At 39.4% G+C, this 18167-nt stretch overlaps 1 protein-coding gene across 1 annotated transcript; it reads left to right on the top strand.

Annotated features, from left to right (window-relative positions):
• Window positions 1-10060: 10060 nt before the first annotated feature.
• On the top strand, window positions 10061-11301 carry HAPSTR2 (HUWE1 associated protein modifying stress responses 2). Its single transcript, XM_039874602.1, has one exon. The coding sequence runs from the start codon at window positions 10160-10162 to the stop codon at window positions 11000-11002; it is 843 nt and encodes a 280-aa protein (XP_039730536.1). The 5' UTR covers window positions 10061-10159; the 3' UTR covers window positions 11003-11301.
• The last annotated feature ends 6866 nt before the right edge of the window (window positions 11302-18167 follow it).

Here is an 18167-nt window from a genome sequence, read left to right as displayed (position 1 = left end):
AGGTCCATCCATGTTGTCGCAAATGGCAGTATTTCATCTCTTCTTATGGCTGAGTAATATTCCATTGTATATATGTACCACAGCTTCTTTAGCCAATCATCCATTGTAAGACACTTCAGTTGCTTCCATGTCTTGGCCACTGTGAATAATGCTGCTATGAACATCGGTGTGCAAATATCTTGTCGGATATGGGTTTTCAAGTCTTTGGGGTAAATACTCAGTGAAGGGATTGTTGGATCATATGGTAGGTAATTCTTAGTTTTTTGAGGAACCTCCATACTGTTTTCCATAGTGGCTGTACCAATTTGTAGTCCCACCAGCAGTGTATGAGGGTTCCTTTTTCTCCACATCCTCTCCAGCATTTGTTATTACTTGTTCTGTTGATTATAGCTATTCTAACAGGTGTGAGATGGTATCTCATTGTGGTTTGATTTGTATTTCCCTAATAGCTAGCAGTGTTGAGCATCTTTTCATATATTTGTTGGCCATTTGTATGTCCTCTAGGGAAAGTGTCTGTTCAGGTCCTCTGCCCATTTTTTGATTGGATCATTTGTTTTTTTGTTGTTATTGAATTGTATGAGTCCTTTGTATATTTTGGATATTAGGCCCTTATTGGAAGCATCGCTTGCAAATATATTTTCCCATTCGGGTGTTTGTCTCTTTACCTTGTTGACAGTTTCTTTTGCTGAACAGAAGCTTTTTAGTTTGATGTAGTCCCAGTCATTTATTTTAGTTTTTACTACCCTTGCCTTTGAGGTCAAATTCATAAAATCCTCTTTAAGTTCCAGGTCCTTGAGTTTAGTTCCTATGTTTTCTTCTATGCATTTTATTGATTCTGGTCTTATATTCAGGTCCTTAATCCATTTTGAGTTAATTTTGGTGAATGGTGATAGACAAAAGTCTAGTTTCATTGTTTTGTAGGTGGCCTTCCAATTTTCCCAGCACCATTTATTGAAGAGGCTTTCCTTTCTCCACTGCATGTTTTTGGCATTTTTGTCAAAAATTATTTGTCCATATAAATATAGGCTTACTTCTAGACCCTCGATTGTGGATTTTACGATTAAAACACTTAACAAAATGGGTATAGAAGGAAAGTACCTTAACATAAAGTACCTTAACATAGTAAAGGCCATGTATGACAAATCCTCAGCCAACATTATACTTAATAGTATAATGGTAAAAGCCTTCACTCTAAGATCAGGAACAGGGCAAGCGTGTCCACTATCACCACTGTTATTCAGTATAACATTGGAGGTCCTAGTGAGGGCAATCAGACAAGAGAAAGATATAAAAGGCATCCAAATAGGAAACGAAGAAGTCAAACTGTCACTATTTGTGGATGACATGATTTTCTATATAGAAAACCCTAAAGACTTCACAAGAACACTACTAGAAACAATAAGCAAATACAGTAAATCTCTGGATACAAAAACAACATTCAAAAGCCATAGTGTTCCTATACTGTAATAATGAAGTGTCAGAAAAAGAAGTGGAAAAAATAATTCCTTTTTCAATTGCACCAAAAAGAATAAAATATCTAGGAATAAATTTAACAAAACATGGAAGGACCTATATAATGAAAACTACAAGACTCCATTAAAAGCAATTGAAGAAGATACAAAGAAATGGAAAGATATTCTGTGTTCTTGGATTGGAAGAATTAACATAGTTAAAATGCCCATATTATCTAAAGCATTAACAAAAATTAAAGAAAAAAAGAAAAAAAAATAAACATGCTTATATGCACACACACATGCTGTAATGGTTAACTTTATTCTTCAATAAGTTATGGTACATTCAGTGGTACATATAATAGGTACATATAATAGAATATTATGCAGACATCAAATAGATTTTGCTCATACAGAAAGACATGTATATACATTTGTATATATTAAATGCTCATGTGTGTCTCTGACTCTATTCTACTGAAATAAAAGCAGGTGTAAACCTTTTGTACAAAGGTGGTCACTGTAGTATTATTTGTAATGATAAATATAAAAATATACTAATAAAAATGTCCATAAATAGGAGATTGGTTAAATAAATAAGATATACTCATACAAATGGAAATCATGCTGTTGTTAAAAAGAATGAAGTAGATCTAGATCTATATGTGAAGTTTGGGACAATCTCCAAAAAATATTAATATTGGAAAAACGTGGGGAACAAGATAAGATGAGGGGTAGACTTCTAGTTGTACGTATGTGTGTGTGTGTTTGTGTGTGTGTGTGCATAATCTGAAAGGCTACATTAACTATATTAACAAATGATCGACTTTAGCAAGGAATATAAGGGGTCTGGAGTTGAGGGAAATTTACTGTTTACTGTATACTCTTTTGTAGTATTTGAATTTTGTAACGCGATGCACATATTGCTTTTTCAAATGAAAAACACCTTCTTCTGAGCATCTTATTACTTAGAATTGAGATCTATTTATATACTGTTTCAGGAGCTTGACTTTGGAGGATGGAAATTAATCAGTTCCTTAGCTTCGATCGTATCAATGTTGCTAAACTTCCGCCAATCTTCTGATTCTGGATTTGAAGGAGGATAGTTTGAGAGTGGAAGGGCATAAAGAGTACAGAGTTAGGAATAGCATCCTAGGGAGACATGGACGTTAAGGATACCACAAGTAGAGCCAAAACACCTAGAAACTCCAGACCAATATGCAACATGCTAAACCATTCATCCTCACCTATCTTTGAAGACTCCCAAGAATATTGGGTGTAATTTAGCTCAGTGGCTATCAATCCTAGCCTCAGTGCTTTAAAACATCCTCTGTTTTTATTATAGAAATAATACTGACATACAGTTATTTAACAGATTAAACAGTATAGAAGAAAAATAAAGTTTCTTGTTTAATAGTTAGTTTCCAGTCTCCAGAGGTAATTGCTTTAACTATTTCTAGTTTTGAATTTTTCTGATGATTAATATAATTACTCTAAAAACTGTTTATACTTCTACTTCTTACTTTATTAATTTTAGATGGTATTTATTGACTCTAAGAAAAATGAAGGATTTAGTATACTTATGCCACCTTTTACCTACTTCTGACTTTCCCCAAATTTTATTAGTTATATTATTATAGTATCAGGACTTTTAGAGATTAACTTTATAACTTTAAGTAATATACTTTAATCTCTGTTTCTGGATCCATTAATTCCAGACAATATTTATCAACACTGATTTCAGAGATACTTTCTTATACTCTCTCCTCCCACTGCCTTTGACTTCTGTCAGCTGTAGTATTATGTGTACGTTATTAAGCTTATAACAACTACTGCCTAGGTTCAAATCCCAGCTCTACCACTTGCTATCTGTGTAATCTTCATAAATTATTGAATTCTCTGTGCCCTCAGTTTCCTCAACTGTCAAATGGAGATGATAATAACAGTATCTACTTCTAGGCCTCCTGAAAGATTAAATTTCACTTAAATGGAAATAAATATTTCAAAGCACTTAAAATAGTATTTGGTACATAGTAAGTGCTTTTTAAGTGCTAAACTAAAAAGTAAAATGACAAAATTAAAAGTAAAATGAAATCCGTTTTAAAATTCTAATTAAATTCTGGTATGCCTTATCTATAGCTTGATTAAAAAAAAACAAAATATAAAAGACATGAAGAAACATTTCACTGAAGAGGATATATAGATGGCAAGTAGGCATAAGAAAATATATTCAATATTTTTAATTAGGGAAACATTAAAACTATGATGAGATATCACTATGCATCTATCAGAAGAGCTAAAATTAGTGAGAATAACAAATGCCGATGAAGATGTGGTGAAACTCGTCATTCATACATTACTCGTGGAGATGTAAAATGGTACAGCCACTTCAGAAAAAAAAAATTGTCAGTTTCTTTTAAAAATGAAACATGGAAGCACTATACATCCCAGCAGTTATAATGCTGAACTCAGAGAATGAAGATTTAAGTTCACACGAAAACCTCTGATTTTGCTGATCAGTCAGATTTGAGAACCTATCTAGCTAATCCTTACATTTGCATAACTGATATTATTAATCGTAATAACAGGAACCGTTTTTTTGAGGATTTACTATGTTCCAGGCATTGCTTAAAGAGTGAATGCATGGTCTCATTTAATCTTTAAATGTTCTATTATTAACCACATTTTAAAGAAATCTCAAGTATAAGAGAAATTAAGTCAAACCACTTTTAAACTCCAGAGGCAGGATTAGAACCCAGGTTTGTCTGACAATAAAATATTAGATTTTAACCAACAAACTATGTTAATTTTTAAATGAAGAGATTCAAAAGCCCCATGGAAAACATCTAGAAATGAAAAGTCTTGATGTGGTAGCACAGGCAAAAGGACTGTCTATAGTCAACTAACTTTACAGCTAAAACCTGGCCTCTTTTAATCAGTTAAATCAACTAAGCAAGATCATTTTTTTTTTGTCAGATACCAGAAGTCTGAATAATTGAGTATGGATCAAGTGGGAAGCCTTAGCAATTTCTGTTGAACTCTGAATATTCTGGATACTATAGAAACAATTCATAAACCTTACCAATAAATACCTTAAACGTTTTGCCATGTAAGCATCTCTAACAAAGTTCATATCTATGGGTTATCTGCAACTTTCTCCTCCACATTATCTCTGGCTCCCATTTAGATGGATAATTGGAATTAGCTGTACTAATTTCTGAGCATTAGAAATGGAATGCCTAATTCAGTTGTGATTAGGAGAAACGAGTAGTTTCCAAATGGTTTGATCACTTTGGTAGCTAAATATTGGAATTATATATTTTCCCACTGTTGAACTAGAGTCTTTTACAAATACCTACTATGACTTGAAACTATTCACATTTAAGAAGTATGCCCTAGTTGCTCTTAGTGTTCTGAGATGCACTGATCTCCAAGATCTCTCCGGTAAAAAAAAATAGTGTATGTAGTATGCTACTATTTATATAAAAAGGAGGAAGCATACATATTTGTGTTTGGTGATAAATATATTAAAATCTCCAAAAGAATACATAAGAAGAAAAGAAACATGCCCTAGTAATGGGCATAAAAATATTGTTTAAAACTTAAATTTACATTGTTAACATAATGTGCAAAATGTCTACACACACACACATAATGGAATAGTGAATTTTGTGCTACATTAGACCACTGTATGCTTTCATACTGTATTAGTTGTTTTTCTTGTGTAATTTAAAAAACCCAAACCAACTCTTCTAATTAAGCTCTCCCTGGCCAGGAGCTCATTTGGATCTCTGACAGTCCCTAGTTAAAGCTTAGTTTGTAGTTTTTGACAGCAAACCAAGACCCTCTTGTTTGCTTCAGGAAAACTGGCTGGTTTTAGTCCCTGGCATTATTTTGGCAGTACTCTCTTCCTAACAAGTCACCAGTCCTCTTGACCATGACTTATAGATTTTTGTGCCAGATTTTCCTTGGTCGTTTTTGTTTGAGATAGGTAGTAGTGGTAGTGATGAAGTTATTGTTAGCTTCGTTTTAATTTATGACAAATTATCCTGGAAATAGGATTGTATATTGAGATGATAAAGGACAAAAGCAGCTAAATCATATTACTTGAACTAATATATGTGTTTTTGGCACATATCTTAATTATTCAATTTATTGCTTCTTAATTAGTCCATAACTCAGAAGATTAAAAATACCATACACAAGTGACAGTTTATGAAATGAAATGTTTAAAATGTACTTTTTTCTGATAATGGCAATTGATGTGAATAGTATTTTTTTTACAATTTTACTTATTTTTGTTAACATGTTTGGAAATAGAAAAAGAGGTTTAGTCAGAAACCTTCACTACTTTTATTATTAAATCCACCTCATCTCCATTTATGTGACACTTTACCAGAAAAGAAATGCCCTAAGAATTTCCACCTGCCTGATTCGACATTTATAAGTCTTATAGTACTTTGATTTCACAAAAATGTTATCCAAAGTAATGAATTTTTATAACCTTTGCCTTTTAAGAAGCCCAAAACTAAGCTTGAGGGGAAATCACAAACCTTGCAAAAAACAAAACAAAACAAAACAAAAACGAAAAACCCAGAAATCTTCCTCCTTTCCCCTGTTCTACTGATGTCACTTAACTAAAACTCCTGTCTGTGACCTTGAGAAAGCTAGAGGCTAAATAGGAGGGTAGAGTATTGAAGATCATCCCTTCCACAACCACACAAAAAGGGGAGCAAACATTCATTATAACAGGTAAGTGTTTTTGTGATTATGGCAGATGGTGATTGAAGCAAAGGCAATACAAAAGGGGAGACATGCGAAAGTAATAATTTTGAATGTTTGACATTTGTTTTGAAACTACCTTACTACCCTATACCCTTTACCATCTGTCTGCTATCCCTCCCAACACCCACCTCTGTCTTCCCACAGGGCTCCATTGTCTGTAGTTCCTGTTTCTCAGGGGCGGAGCTGTGGGAGGCAGCCATGGGTGCCATAATAGGCACCTGCGGCCAGCACAATGGGCTGTGGGTGCTTGTGGGAGAGACAGATTGATGTATTGTGCATGGGGGAGGAGGGCTGTCACTTGAATCCATGTGAACCCAGGCTTTAGGGGCAAGGGAGATTGACAGCTTTTGTAGGTTGCATTTCTTTTTCAAAGCTTGGCTTTAATAGACAGTAAGTTTGGGGCCCCAGGCTTTCACTCCCATAATTCTAACAGGGCAATCACGAGCATTCAGCATTTCTTTTTACCCCCCTTGTTACGCATTAAATGATTTCAGTAAAGGAATGTGCAGCATTAATTAGAATTTGTTAGCAGATACCAAGGGGAAAAGTTTCTTCACAACAACTATAGGAGGTGTCATTTGTACAAAGACTTTTTTGTTTTCTTTCCCCATTACATTATCACTGCAATATGTAAGGTAGTGATTCTTTTCATTTAAATTAAGTGGAAAGCTACTAAATCTTGTTTTATTCTCCAAAAAGAATAAGGTCCTTAACACTTATCTTTTAACTTCTTTCATTTCCTAAGGTTGGTGTTTACTTTTGCTTTCAGTCCAACCCATTTACTGATCTGTGTGGTTGTGTATCCAGTTTTGTGTACCATTTAGCTCTTACAATTACAGGCAACTCACTACTGATATATAAGATTATTTCAGGTGAAAATAGCTACCAATAATGTTGAAAATCATTGACACGCTGGGACCCTTTTTTGGTAACAGTATATTGAGAAATGCTAAAAATTAGACTCCTGTAGGTTTATGTCCTAACTTATTTTCTAAAACTATTTTTCCCTAGTTGGTACTTAACATTAGCCATGACATCAAATTTATGGAAGAATGGGGAAGTGGCCAAGGAATATTTTTTTCCCATAGAAAAACTCATTCTTAAACTATGTCAGTATTTTTAAACATCAAAAGTCCCCTACCCCGTACATACAGAGAACATGATTTCTTACAGCTACTTAAAATGATCTTGTTTTGTTTTGTTTCTATTTTCTATTCTTTTTTTAAAAAAAAATTCCTGACACTTTAGACACATAGGAACAAATACTACTCTCAGATATGATATCTTGTAAACATATTTTTTGCAATCTGAGAAATGGATGAAACATTACAATTTTTTAGTGTGCTTTTTCTAACATATTTCCATATAAAATCATTTTCTCTATGGAAGAAGTTGGAGGCTAATTGAATTAGAATTTTTCCCATTCAGTTGTTTTATTTAAATGTGTTAAGGGCAACAGTGAAAAATATTGATTAAGTCTACCATTATTTCTCAGAAAGAACATATTCCCACACAGTTGTCTGGCTCTGTCTATTATAATAATTTGGTGCAATGGCTTTAAAAGTAGTGGGGTGATAATAATTAGGGTGTGCGACAGAAATTTCAATGCTGGATTCAACATTTCACCATGCAGGGCATGAAAATTGCCGACCGGGGCTAGTCAGCTCTAAGTACTAATTAACTAATTAATCAGGTGCTGAATCCAACTGAAAGGAGAATACCAGCCAGACAACTCAAGCCCAAGCAGAGGGTTGTGCTCTTTCAAAGACAGTGCCGTCTTTCTTCTTGTTTTTTTTTTTTAAAGCCAATCAGAAATGAGAAGAGAAAATAGGATACAGTGCTCTACTGTCAGTCATTTCAGTCTAAGCTTTTTACTTAGAGAAGATAAAATAAAAACATGTTCCCGATAAGTACTGTGAGGCACTGTGTGTAGGGCAATCTTCAAGGCTCTGGCAAACCCGCTAACTCCCATGGCCATGAACTATCTCAGGGCTGGTATATGTGGGTTGTGTGTTTGGGGCGGAGAGGTGGGGGGAGCTCTGCCTTCTTGGAGTTTTCGTCTACAGTATTATTTAACATAGAATGAGAAATGTATTTCTCCTTTTGGGCTGATCTTAGGTCTTTTGCCTCGTCCCTCCTTTATGTAAATGAGAAGAGTCCAATTACACATATGGAAAAAGGGTTTAATGAATCGTGAAAAAGCCCAGTTTGCTGAGAAAGCGCACAATCCCTTCTTCTTCTTCTTCTTCTTCTTCTTCTTCTTCTTCTTCTTCTTCTTCTTCTTCTTCTTCTTCTTCTTCTTCTTCCTCTCTTTCATATTTTGGAAACATGTAATTTTTTAAAGGATGATGATAAAGCTTAATTATCAGATCATTTTATTTTAAAGACTAATTTTCATATTTGGGAATTATTAAACAAACTCATTTTGCTAGAAGATTTAGCTTTCTTTATCTAAATTGTAAGGCTTTCTGGAGACTTAGCAAATATTCTACAAAAACTGAATTCTAACTTTTTTCTCTAAATTCAAAAAATTATTATGTTTTTTCCTCCCGTTTTTGATGTTATTTTGGCTCAGTGCTAATTTTTCTTCTGGACACAGTTTGCTGTGGAATTGTCACCACTGAAAAAGGGGGTTGTTATTGAACTCAAGGAAAAAGACTTTAGTATCATATATCTTTTTAAGCTTAAGTTTTGTATTATTATGATGTTTTAACTAGCTAGACTTTTTAGCGTGTTGGAAATTAGTGAAAGTTTTTTTTTTTTTTTCCTAAAAAGTACTGAATTTTACACTAGAGCAGAAAATCTCGTGTTTGGGATTTCATTTTCTTTCTTTTCTCTTACTTCTTCATCTTGGAATTTTCAATAGTTGAAAGTAGATCACACAGAAAACCTCAACCCGTTTTTTATTGACAAAAAGACTTTGCAAAAATATCGAAGGAAAAAAAAATCAATACCATTTCGGAGCGCGACTTAGAATTCGGTTAAGTGTGCAACTAGCCCGGAGGATGTGCTTTGCAGGGACAGAAGTAAAGTTCTAAATCACGACTGGAAGTACCTTCCAGTGACCTCATCCAACAATCTCATTGGGCACTTGGGGAAACTGAGACCCAAGACGTGCGGGGGGCTGAGAGGAGGGGTCGTGTGATATGATCTTTTTTTCTCTCCACAAGGTATTGCTTCGATTCACGGAAAACACTTTTCTTGGGCACCTAATGTGTGGAGAGTATTGCTGGGATTCAGAATGCCTGCCTATTCACGAGGTCTGTGCTCCTTCCACTCTACCCCCTGGCCTTCCCGGATCGGCGCCCTGGATGTGATCGACACTGTGAAGTTGCCCCATAATCCTCTCTGGCAACATAGGATGTAAAATTTGATCAGCTCATTGGATGAAGTCGACAAGTCTCAAAAATGTGTGAAAAGGGGGCCAAGCAGTAGGCAAGCGCGGTGTTGAGGCAGCACTCCAGCTGGCCTCCCTCTGAGTTCTAGGTGTAGCGGCCGCGGCGGAGAGGGGGTTGGGGCCGAGCTGCGGGACCGCGGCGGCGGTGACCGAGGCGGTGGCGGCGGCGGCGGCGGCAGCGGCAGCTTCGGGGAGGCCGCGGCGCCATGGGGGGGCCGTAGGAGCGGACCGTGGGGCCGGAAGGTGGCAGCGAGGCGGCGCCGGCGCCGGCTGCAGAGTTATCTCCGCGGCGTAGCTGGGGGCCGACCAGGCGGGGGGGGGGGGGGGGGGGCGAGCACCCAGACAGCGGGCAGCGCACCGCGGCAGTTGGCCGCAGGGCCCCTCCCACTGCCCGATCACCCGCCGCCGGCACACGCGGAGGAGGTGGTGGCCGCAGAAGGAGAAGGGGAGCTCGGAGCAGGAGGTGAGGTGGCGGTGGTGGAGCAGGAGAAGGCGGAGCAGGAGGCCAGCGGCCAGGAGGAGAAGGATGGAGGAGCAGCCGAAGGAGGGCGAGGCCGGGGTCGCGGAACACTGGTTCTCCAAGTGGGAGCGCCAGTGCTTGGCCGAGGCCGAGCAGGAAGAGCAGTTGCCCCCCGAGCTGCAGGACGAGGCGACCGCTGAGGCAGCGGGGCTCAAGAGAGAGCAGCAGAGGCTGTGGCACCTCTTTCAGATCTCGGCCACCGCAGTGGCCCAGCTCTACAAGGATTCGGGGTGCCCACAGCCAGAACTCTCTATGTGGGACCCCTTCCAGAGTGCGGCCATGGCCGTCACCAGCCTCTACAAAGAGAGCGGGGATGCCCACCAAAGAAGTTTTGACCTGGGTGTGCAGGTTGGCCACCAGCGTCGCATGAAAGATGTGCTGGAGTGGGCGAAGAAGGGCCGGAGCACCATTCTCCGAGAAGACCTGATTAGCTTCCTGTGTGGCAAAGTGCCCCCTGTTCCTCCCCATCTCGCTCCCCTAGGACTGGCCCCCAAGCCACCCACCGGAGCCCCCAGCCAGGCCACGGCCACCGAATCCAGCTCGTCGGTGGACGTCGACCTGCAGCCCTTCCACGAGGCTGTCGCCTTGCATGGCCTCAGTGGTGCCATGGCAAGCATCAGCGTGAGATCTGGAGCACCCGGCTCCCCGCCTCAAGCCAGTGGCGTTGCCAGCAGTTACTCTAGTGGCGGGCTCCGAAAAAGTAGCATCCTTGAGGACGGCTTGAACTCCAACGACTCAGAAGAACTGGCCCTCCGCCTGGACATTGAGGGGACGCGCAAACGCACCTCGGACCAGTGCAGTGATGGCATCTCAGACTCTCCAACCCACAAGCGCACCCGAATGGTCTAAACTGCCTCTTTGGTAGCCCTCCAACATATGGCTTGAAAGCTAACTCAGCCTTCAATGTGCTTGTTGAAAAGATACTCCAGGCCATCTCTTGTTTCTATAAATTTAACTGAGATTTCTACCGAGTTTGCCATAAAGAAACTTTAAAAGTATTTCAGAAGAGGCCTCATGTACTTCTGACTCTCCCCCAAATAAAATATTAGCAGAGAACAAGTAGTTAGCAAGAATATTTAAAGCAGCAGTGTCCAGTCATGGTGGGAGCCTGGTTTATCTTGTTCACAGTTATATTCCTTAGCATCTAGCACAGTTGTTGGTGCTCAATAAATGTTTGTTGAATGAATAGATGTGACCGTATTTAAAATTCTTAAAGGGGAAGGACTAACATGTTTACTTGTTTACAGGATACTTTTATCCTTTATTGTTTATTTGATAGTTTACTTTAACCGTATGGCCAGTTCAATGACATGTTATCAAAATGTAAAACTAGACATCTTTGTGAAATCTGGAGTCTTCTGTTTTTGCTCCACTGTACCATGCGCCTATTTTCTAGAAAGAAACTTCAAGTAACCTATTAGGTTGTGAGTTTATTTTAATAGTTGGTTATTTTTGGTGATTATGCTATGGTGTAAAGAGGTGCTGTGTTGGTTGAGCAGGTAATACATGATACTGAGTCAATTCAGTGCTCTTTTTAGGAAAATTGCGCCAACAACTGAGATCCTGAGATCAACGATGGTGGCACTCTTGGTGCCCAGTGATGCTTCTTTTTCTTACGAATGTAAAAAGTTCTTTTTTCTGAGGTTACATCTTTTTGGTGATCTCTATTTTGAAGTAGAAGATGAAGTATAATCAACTTCTGGGTTTAACTTGAGGGTACAGCATACTATAATTAAAAGAGTATTAGCTTTTATTAAAAGGACTAACAGAATTCTATCTCCACAAATTCACCGCGTGATTTTGAGAAAATCACTTAATGTCTATTGACCTCAGTTTTACATCTGTGAAATGGAACAATGGGTCTCCTAAGGTTGTTGTGAAGATAAGATGAAGTTCATATTTCAAGTATCTAGCACAGTACTTGGCACCTAAAGGTACTCAATAAATGTTCTCCCTTCTGTGTAAATAAACAATCACTAAAACATTAAAATCCATTATATTGTAGGGAAAAAAAAAAACAGGAAAATAGATCAATTTAAAAATAAGAACATACAATCTCTGTGTTTGAGCTGGAAGCTGCTGTTATATAGTTGAAACTTGCCCAAATATCCCAGATCTTGTATTAATTATAGATTTGTTTAGCTCATGAGTACCCAGAATCATCACTCTGGATATTAGGGTAGCCTTGGCATTCCCAAAATTGCCTGAGGGATACACCTTGCAACCAGATGCATCTTGCAGCTGGAATAATGAAAGAACTACCTCTCCCTGTCTGAAAGAATATGGGAAAGACTGGAAAGAATTTGGAAGTGAAAGTCCTAGGGACACCTAAAAGGCTAAAGTGAATAGGAGTGGGATGGAGTGGAGGTGATGAAAGAGATAGAGTGAGTGGGGTGGGGCTGGAGGAGGTGGGAGTGAAGTCATGGAAGGGGTAGAGGTAGTTAAAATACCCAGATCTCCCCAGGCTCTCCCAAAACCAATGCATAACATATATTATATAGATAGATACTTCGTCTTTAGGTTCATATCAGAGAGTTGTTTCTATTTCATTAGCGTGGCCTTTGGAGTAGAATTGTAATTGACCAATGCATTATAATAATACAACAAAATATGATGAGTTCTGTGATAGAATCAAAACTCACCATTGAAGCATTCCAGAAGTAGTTACTGAGGCACTGGGTTAGGCTCCGAGAAGGGGTATTTAAAAAATAAATAAAAGCAATCCTTATCCTCGAAGAGCACATCCTGGCTTGGAAGATAAATTAATGTAGTCAAGAAGGCACTTTTAATTGTGTGAAAAGCACACAAGGGCTGTGCAGAAGAATTCAGAGGATAGATGCCCTCCTTGCCAAGAGGTTCACAGCTTCTGGAGGCCTTTGGAATTGGGCCCAGAAAAATGGGTAGGAAGGGGAGGGCACATGGGATAACAGCAGAGGAAGGATATCTAACAAAAGTTTGAGAAGGAGAAAAACAGTAAAGTGGGTTCAGGGAATCACAGGAGCTGGGTAGGGGAGGCAGAGAAAGTACAGAGGGTCTCAAATGCGTGGCCTTGTACTTTAGATGCTATCCTGGGGTAGTGGTGACACCATCCAATCTGTGCTTTAGGAACATTGGTCTGGCAGGATGCCTGGTTGTCCAGTGAGACACTGGAGCAGGGATAGCACACGGTATCATTGTAGGATGCTCTTTCCTGGGGACATTGGCATTTGGTTAACCAGGGCTGTAGAGATGTTTACCTTGACAGGGCTTTCTCTGGGAAGGCTTTGCTCTCTCACACCCTCCCATAACTCAAACCATACCAGGTAGGAAGCACCTCCAGTGTGTTCTGTACTGCTTCTGAAAGGCTGAGAAAGCCTTCAATTCCAGCTGCAGAATCTCTTAGAGGGTTAGTCTTGAAAAAAACAAAATAGCCGTGGCTTCTATTATTCTCCTTTCTTGTGTTTGAGAACCTTCCTTCAGTGGAATCATTGGCGCATTTGGGGCTATAGGACTGAGCAGCCACAGCAATTTTAACAGGTAGGTATGGAGACTTTTAAGAAAGCATGTCAGTAAGAGGACAGGGACCTCATTTGTCTTGTTTCCTCCGGTAATCCCCAGTGCCTAGCACAGTGCCTCATCCATATGCACATACAGTAAATACTTATTAAATTAGTAGATGAGTAAGCCCCCATCCAGACCAAGGTATAGCTATTCACCTGCTCCCTTTCTCTGTTTACTTACTGCCCAGTAAGGCACCTAAAGCTCATGCTCTAATTTCTAGATGATTGTCTCCTGCATGCCTTTATCCTCATTTTTAACCATTAGATTCAGCTTTTTGCAAAGTGTGGTCAGTCCCATGACCACATCCTTGAGAATGTGGTAGCTTTAGAACTGCCCTCCAAATGAATTAAAATCTGAAAGGGAAGGTCCCAGAAGCAGAAACAATTTGCTTTCAGGAAGGGATCCTGGTGATTGTGATGCACAGTGAAGTCTGAAACCTGAGTAACTTTATTGTGATATTTGTGATTGATTCAAGAAGATAATTCATTCTCTCTCTCTCTCTCTCTCTCTCTCTCTCTCTCTCTCTCTCTCTCCTCTCTCCCTCTCCTCCTCCCCCTCTCTCCAGTTTTGAAGAGCCTGAATAATAAGTCATTGTTCAGACAATCAGAAATCCTGTGACTTTAACATGTGATGCCACTGGAATCCCATATGTGTGGTGGCAGAAAAAAATAATTTTACTCTTACCTTTATATGTTTTGGCTGTGCCAATGATTAAATTAACAGAAGAAAAATGACCAAATTCATTACATATGTACCTAAGGGAGTTCCACAAGAATACGAGACCCTTGTACCACATGTTTGCTCTTTCTTATCTACTTGTGAATTGCCTATATCCCTTTTAAAATTCAAGACCCCTGCCTCCCCTTCTTTAGTCCGGAATGGCATATAAACCTCAACTGCCCAATGCCTCCGTGAGTCTCATATTCTTATGGAACCCCTGTATGTACCTTTGTAATGAATTTGATCATTCTCTTCTGTCTGGCTTGCCAAAACTGTGGAGGCAGAAAAAATAATTTTTCTCCTAACTTTTTAAGTTCTTATGGCTGGATTAATAATCAAAGTACCATGAGGTACAGGGAGTGCTTCAAAATGGCGTAGACGATAAAGGCTCTGTTCATCCCTCTGGTGACCAAATCAAAGTTGTGACGGAAACAAGGAGCTGCAGCAAAGAAAAATCGTCTGGGATCTAGATGAACAAGCCATACAACTACAGAGAAATCCAAGAAAGCACTCTCAATGGCAGAAGTTAGGACAGGGCGAGGACCTGGGGCGACCTGGTCTCGAGCGGCTGAGACAGAGGCTGCGGCAGCGGCAGACGCCTCTTAAAGGGACCGCGTCCCTGAGCGGATTTTCGCGGCGACAGACCTGCTTGCTTTGAGCACCAGTGCCGACCCGGCTGCGTGTGAGGGGAACGAGGGATTTACAAGGAGACATTGTCGGAGAGAGGGTCGAGGTGAGACTCCCTCGGTACAGAACTGCCGGCGGTATCCATTGTTCCGTTGAGCCCTCCCCACTCTCAGTGTGCGGACACAGTGCCGCCATAGATGTGACGTCATCAAACTGGATAACAGGTCGCTTCGCCCAGAGGATTCCTGGAAACCCTGCCAGCCCCAACCTGGGCCCCACCCAAGCCACATCCAGGTGTGTCCTCAGCGAGTCAGATGCATCTTGCTGAGCAGCGCTTAGACTCACATGGGAGGCAGCTGGCCTCAGTTCCTGGTGTGGCTTTTTGAGGCAACTATAAGCACAGCATCTGTGGATTGCTTGCTGAATCTTGACAGGTGGCCCTGGAGGGGTCAAGGGTTGGGCTAAATTTGGCCTGTATCTGAACCCCTCTCAGGACTGTGCCACTGGACACCTACTTCACAAATCCACACTAATAAGACTGGGAGACTTGGGAGCTTTGCTTAGTACATAGAAATAGACACAGAAAGTCAGCCAAAATGGGAAGACAAAGAAGCAGAGACCATATGACAGAACAGAACAGAGATCCAGATATAATGGAGTCAAATAATCTAACAGATGCAGAGTTCAAAACACTGGTAATAAAGATGCTCAATGAACTTTTGGGAAGTGTAGAGAACTCCAACAAACAGATAAAAATAGAGATGGAGATTATAAGAGGGAACCAGTCTGAAATGGAGAACACATTATCTGAGATGAGAAGTATATTAAATGGAAAAAACAAAGGAATAAACAAAGTGAATAAAGAACAGGATCACATGCCCTATCTAGAGGACAGGAAAGTCGATCAGGACACTCAAACAGAATGGCAAGAAAAAAGAGGCCAAGACTATAAAGATGATTTAAGCAGGATATGGGCCCCTGTTAAGGCTCCAAATATTCATCCTATTGGCATAAGCGAAGAAAATCAAGATGTTGAATGACTGTTTGAAGAAATAATGATGAAAAACTTCCCTAACCTGGTGAAGGAAATGGACATAAAACCCTAGGAAGCTCAGAGGATTCCAAAAATCAGAGATCCAAAGAGGCCCACACCAAGACACATCATAATTAAAATGGTAAAGATTAAATAAAAAGGAAAAAAATTAAAAGCATCAAGAGAAAAACAAATAATTACATGTAAGGGAACACCCATACGACTGGCAGCTGATTTCTCGAGAGAGGCTATGCAGGACAGAAGAGCCTGGCAAACATTTTTCAAAAGAATAAAGACCCAGGATCTACAACCAAGAATACTTTATCCAGCAAAGCTATCATTTAGAGTTGAAGGAGAGATAAAGAGCTTCCCAGACAAAAATAAACTAAAGGAATTTATCACCACCAAGCCAGAATTACAGGAAATGTTGGAGGGAGTTCTTTAAGAAGAAAAAAACATGTATCAAAAAAACAGGAATAAAGAATGGTAACAAGTACATTCCTATGAATAAGTAACTTAAATGAAAAAGAATTAAGTGCTCCAACCAAGGGATGGAATGGTTAAAAAGATAAGAAAACAAGCTCCTACATATGAAAAGGAAGGGAATGGAAAAAGTTATTGCTGTGATGAACCTAGAAGGTATTTAAGTCAGACAGAGAAAGATAAACGCTATATGATTTCACTTATATTTGGATTTAAGGAATAAAAAGAACAAACTAATCAAAAACAGACCTGCAAACATAGTGGACAATTTGGTGATGGACAGAGGGGATGGGAGTTTGAGGGGTTGGGAGAATGGGGTGAAGGGTTAAAGAAGTACAAATTAGTAGGTGATGGATGGTCACGGGGAGGGGAAGCATGGCATAAGGAATGCAATTAGCATTAATACATTGGCTAGGTGGAGGGTCAGGGGAGGGAGGGAGCAATTGAGGGGATTATTTTACTAACTATGTAGATGTCAAACCAATGTACTGTATACTTGAAACTAATAAAAATTAAAAAAATTAACATGTGACAGATTAATAAGAGAAAATGACCAAATTTATTACATATATACATATGAGACTCCCATAAAAATATGAGACCCAAGGATATATTGGGCAGTTGAGGCTTATATGCTATTCCGTACTAAAGAGAAGGAGGCAGGGGTCTAGGATTTCAAAGGGCTTGTAGGCAATTCACAGGTAGATAAGAAAGAGCAAACAAGTTGTAAAGAAATTCTTGCAGGGCCACTCAGAAACAATGGGATGCAGAGGGGGTCCAACAAACAGGCTTTTGTAGATTTCTTCCTGTCTGCCACAGTTAATTCACATCTGCTAAGGTGCTTATGCGAAGGATCTCTTCCTGAAGCATGTTTTTCTATCTAAATTCCTTTAGGCAAATAAAGGGGAAGAGTCAAAGATTCTTTCTCAGTCTTTTCTTTCTTAAAAATAACCAGCTTAAAATAATCAATATCCCAAAGGCATATTTTAAGGTGGCAAACTCTGGTCTCCCTCTCATGTTTAAAGAATGATAGTGAAATTCGAAACCTGAGTTGACCTTGTGAGATTTGTGATTAATTCAGGAGCTGACTTTAAATTGGTCATTGTTGGTAATATTTCTTTGCAGGCTTAAAATAAATCTCCCCATTTCTACATACTATCTTTGTTACCACTTTGCACATTTCATACATTTTCCTTCAAGGAGCACAGATGGGAAGACTGAGGCAAAAACTTAAGTGAAATTTCCTCATTTTTGTTATTTTATAGGAGCCCAAGTGAAGGCTCTGATTTTCTGATGTCTACCTGACCTCACTAGGGAGGGACACAGTGACTTATTGGGATGACCGTTGCTCATGTCACTATTCCTCCCTTAGTTATATTGTGTATTACATTTTCATTAATATATTGATCATTGAGTGGGGCTAGGAAACTTGTATTGCGAAGCCACTCTGGCATGGCAAATGTACTGTTGTTACTATATTGTGTTTTTTTGGGGGAAACTGTTCAAGTCATGCATTCAGGGAACACAAGTCACCCCTCACCACCATCATTGCACTCTAGCTACCAGCCAAACTGGACCACTAGAAGTGTCCTGAACTTTCTAACATTTCTG

This window comes from Pteropus medius, unplaced genomic scaffold (genome assembly GCF_902729225.1).
Source record: "Pteropus medius unplaced genomic scaffold, Ma_sr-lr_union100, whole genome shotgun sequence".
NCBI classification, from domain to species: domain Eukaryota; kingdom Metazoa; phylum Chordata; class Mammalia; order Chiroptera; family Pteropodidae; genus Pteropus; species Pteropus medius.
Note: the sequence above shows the minus strand (reverse complement) of the source record. Positions and strands in the feature narration are given on the sequence as shown.

Bases quoted from the DNA above. Each gene is read 5' to 3' on its own strand.
- HAPSTR2 (XM_039874602.1), top strand. From the start codon at position 10,160: ATGGAGGAGCAGCCGAAGGAGGGCGAGGCCGGGGTCGCGGAACACTGG.